Here is a 2,864-nt window from a genome sequence, read left to right on the forward strand (position 1 = left end):
CAAAAAAAAAAAAAAAAAAAAAAAAAAGGGAGCTGAGAGTGATGTGATGTTTCATTTGGGAAGGGGTTGGGCCTCCCTGGAAACCAAACAGCTCAGTCTCTTACCCGCCAGTATTTGCTGAGGGCAAGCTTGGTGCCCGGCACCTAGGAGAGGAGAAATAATAGTGTACAGCCTCCATCATTGCAGAGCTCCCTATTGAGCTGGGAGACAAGGTCAAGGCTTGAAGTCTGAATGCTGCAGGAGTCAGGATGTAGATCAACAAAGCTAAAACCTTGCTCTTATGCCTCTCTTGGCTCCCTGGGAGGCACTGGTGAAGCAGGAGTTTTAGAGGGAAGGAGATATGGTTCTCCACTGTAGCTCTGCCACATTCTGTGCAACCAGGTAAGCTACTGAATCTCTCTTGCTTCGGTTTCCTCATCTGAAAATGGGTCTAAGAATTGTAGCCACCATTCAGGGCTGTTGTGAGGACCTGGGGGGCCTCAGCTGGTAACAATTGGTGTCATGATTTCCCCTACTCTAGCCAAAGTGGAACAGGTGAAGTTTGATGCCACATCCATGCATGTCAAGCCTCAGGTGGCTGCCCAGCAGAAGATGGTAGATGATGGGAGTGGGGAAGTGCAGGTATGTGAGGGCAGAGAGGCCCGTGCTGGGTGGAGCAGGGATGGTGGAACCTGTTCCCGGACCTCACCCTGGCCTGATACTGGCCCTAGGTGTGGCGCATTGAGAACCTAGAGCTGGTACCTGTGGATTCCAAGTGGCTAGGCCACTTCTATGGGGGTGACTGCTACCTGCTGCTCTACACCTACCTCATCGGAAACAAGCAGCACTACCTGCTGTACATCTGGCAGGTCAGGTCCCGCCACGTCCCACCCAGAGCATAGCCGGCTTAGCTCCACCTTGTACATACTCCTGCTAAGTGGCCATCACCCTTGGGTTGAATACCTCTGGGGATGGGGATCTCACCGCTTCAAGAAGGACTGCTTTGGCTATGAGGTCCAGCTAGTACCCCCATTCACAGCGCTTTTCCATTTGGTTCTCTGAGTCTCCCTTCCAATTTTCATTGCCTTCTGCACATTCTTATCACTTGCTCTGCCCGTGGGATTCTGTGTCTAGATGTGAGGGAGCAGGGAGTGTGTCTAGGAGTGAGTGGTGTGGTGCCTGTGATGCTTCCCTGAAGAAGGAGCAGTAAGGAAAGGAGGAGGTTTGGGGTTAAAGCTGGGGTTGCAGGTAGGTCAGGGTTGGGCTGGGTCTGCGAAAGAATTAGGTTTGAGGTTGAGATCAGAACTGAGGTCTGGGTCAGATTGGGGTTTTGGCTGTTTCACAGTGGAGTTTGGTGGGGAAGAAAATTGGGTTTAGGACCAGGTCAGACTTGGGGATGGAGTTGTTGCTGAGGCTGAGGATGGGGTCAGAATTGGGGGCTGACCCTATCCCATTCACTCCCTCCTGCTCATCCCCAGGGCAGCCAGGCCAGCCAAGATGAAATTACAGCATCAGCTTATCAAGCCGTCATCCTGGACCAGAAGTACAATGGTGAACCAGTCCAGATCCGGGTCCCAATGGGCAAGGAGCCGCCTCATCTTATGTCCATCTTCAAGGGACGCATGGTGGTATACCAGGTGTGGCTGCTGAACTGAGGTGCCTGGCAGTACCCATTGTGGCAAGACAGGCATCCAGGAGATGGGGAAGTGGATGGGTGGTGGGAGCAGGGCTTAGGGTGAAGCCCATTCTTCATAGGAGACTACCCTGGAGGTTCTATCACCTATGTGGAACTGGTAATAGAAATAACCCATTTGGTTACTTTAGAAATACATGTAATTGGGCCGGGCATAGTGGCTCATGCCTGTAATCCCAGCACTTTGGAGTCTGAGGTGGGTAGATCACCTGAGGTCAGGAGTTCAAGACCAGCCTGGCCAACATGGTGAAACCCGTCTCTACAAAAATACAAAAAATTAGCCAGGCATGATGGTAGGTGCCTGTAATCTCAGCTACTCAGGAGGCTGAGGCAGAAGAATCTCTTGAACCTGGGAGGCGGAGGTTGCAGTGAACTGAGATCGTGCCATTGCATTCCAGCCTAGGCAACAGAGCGAGACTCCGTCTTTAAAAAAAAAAAAAAAAAAAGGCCGGGTGTGGTGGCTCACACCTGTAATCCCAGTACTTTGGGAGGCTGAAGTGGGTGGATCACCTGAGGTCAGTAGTTCAAGACCAGCCCAACCAACATGGCGAAACCCCATCTCTACTAAATACAAAAAGTAGCTGGGCATGGTGGTACATGCCTGTAATCCCAGCCACTTGGGAGACTGAGGCAGGAGAGTTGCTTGAAACCAGGAGGCAGATGTTGCAGTGAGCTGAGACTGTGCCACTGCACTCCAGCCTGGGCAACAAGAATGAAATTCCATCTCAAGAAAACAAAACAAAACAAAAACATGTAATGCACATTCACCATGTGTAAGTACTGCCTGCCCTCTACACCCCAACTCCTTGAATCCTTTACATAAAAAAGGAAGATATTTTGGCTAGATTTGCTTAAATGATGCACCTGTGAAAACTGCATTGGTGCCTTCCAACATAATGAAACAGACATCTCATGCAATCATTTAAGCAATAATCTGCCTATTGAGTGCCTTAAACACACAGTCCTTTGCAATTCCCCAAGCAAGGAGAAGAATGGCATGCTAATACAGTTTGCCATCTTGTTGGGAGAGGACAGACATATTAGCAGTGAACCAACAGTCTAAGGAACCATGTGGTTAAATGCAAGAAGTAGGCCAGGCACAGTGGCTCACGCCTGTAATCCCAACACTTTGGGAGGCCCAGGCGGGCGGATCACGAGGTCAGGAGTTTGAGACCACCTTGACCAATAGGGC

The 2,864-nt window shown here is 50.4% G+C and overlaps 1 protein-coding gene across 1 annotated transcript in view; it reads left to right on the forward strand.

Moving 5' to 3' along the window:
* Positions 1–2,864, forward strand: part of VIL1 (villin 1) — a 31,585-nt gene that overhangs the window by 7,310 nt on the left and 21,411 nt on the right. Inside the window, exons 10-12 of the mRNA XM_011964689.1 lie at positions 521–621; positions 711–848; positions 1,458–1,616. Coding sequence (XP_011820079.1) covers positions 521–621; positions 711–848; positions 1,458–1,616 — 398 coding nt within the window. The remainder of the gene's footprint in view (positions 1–520; positions 622–710; positions 849–1,457; positions 1,617–2,864) is intronic.

The sequence above is a fragment of the Mandrillus leucophaeus genome, unplaced genomic scaffold (genome assembly GCF_000951045.1).
Source record: "Mandrillus leucophaeus isolate KB7577 unplaced genomic scaffold, Mleu.le_1.0 Scaffold70, whole genome shotgun sequence".
Taxonomy (NCBI): Eukaryota; Metazoa; Chordata; class Mammalia; order Primates; family Cercopithecidae; genus Mandrillus; species Mandrillus leucophaeus.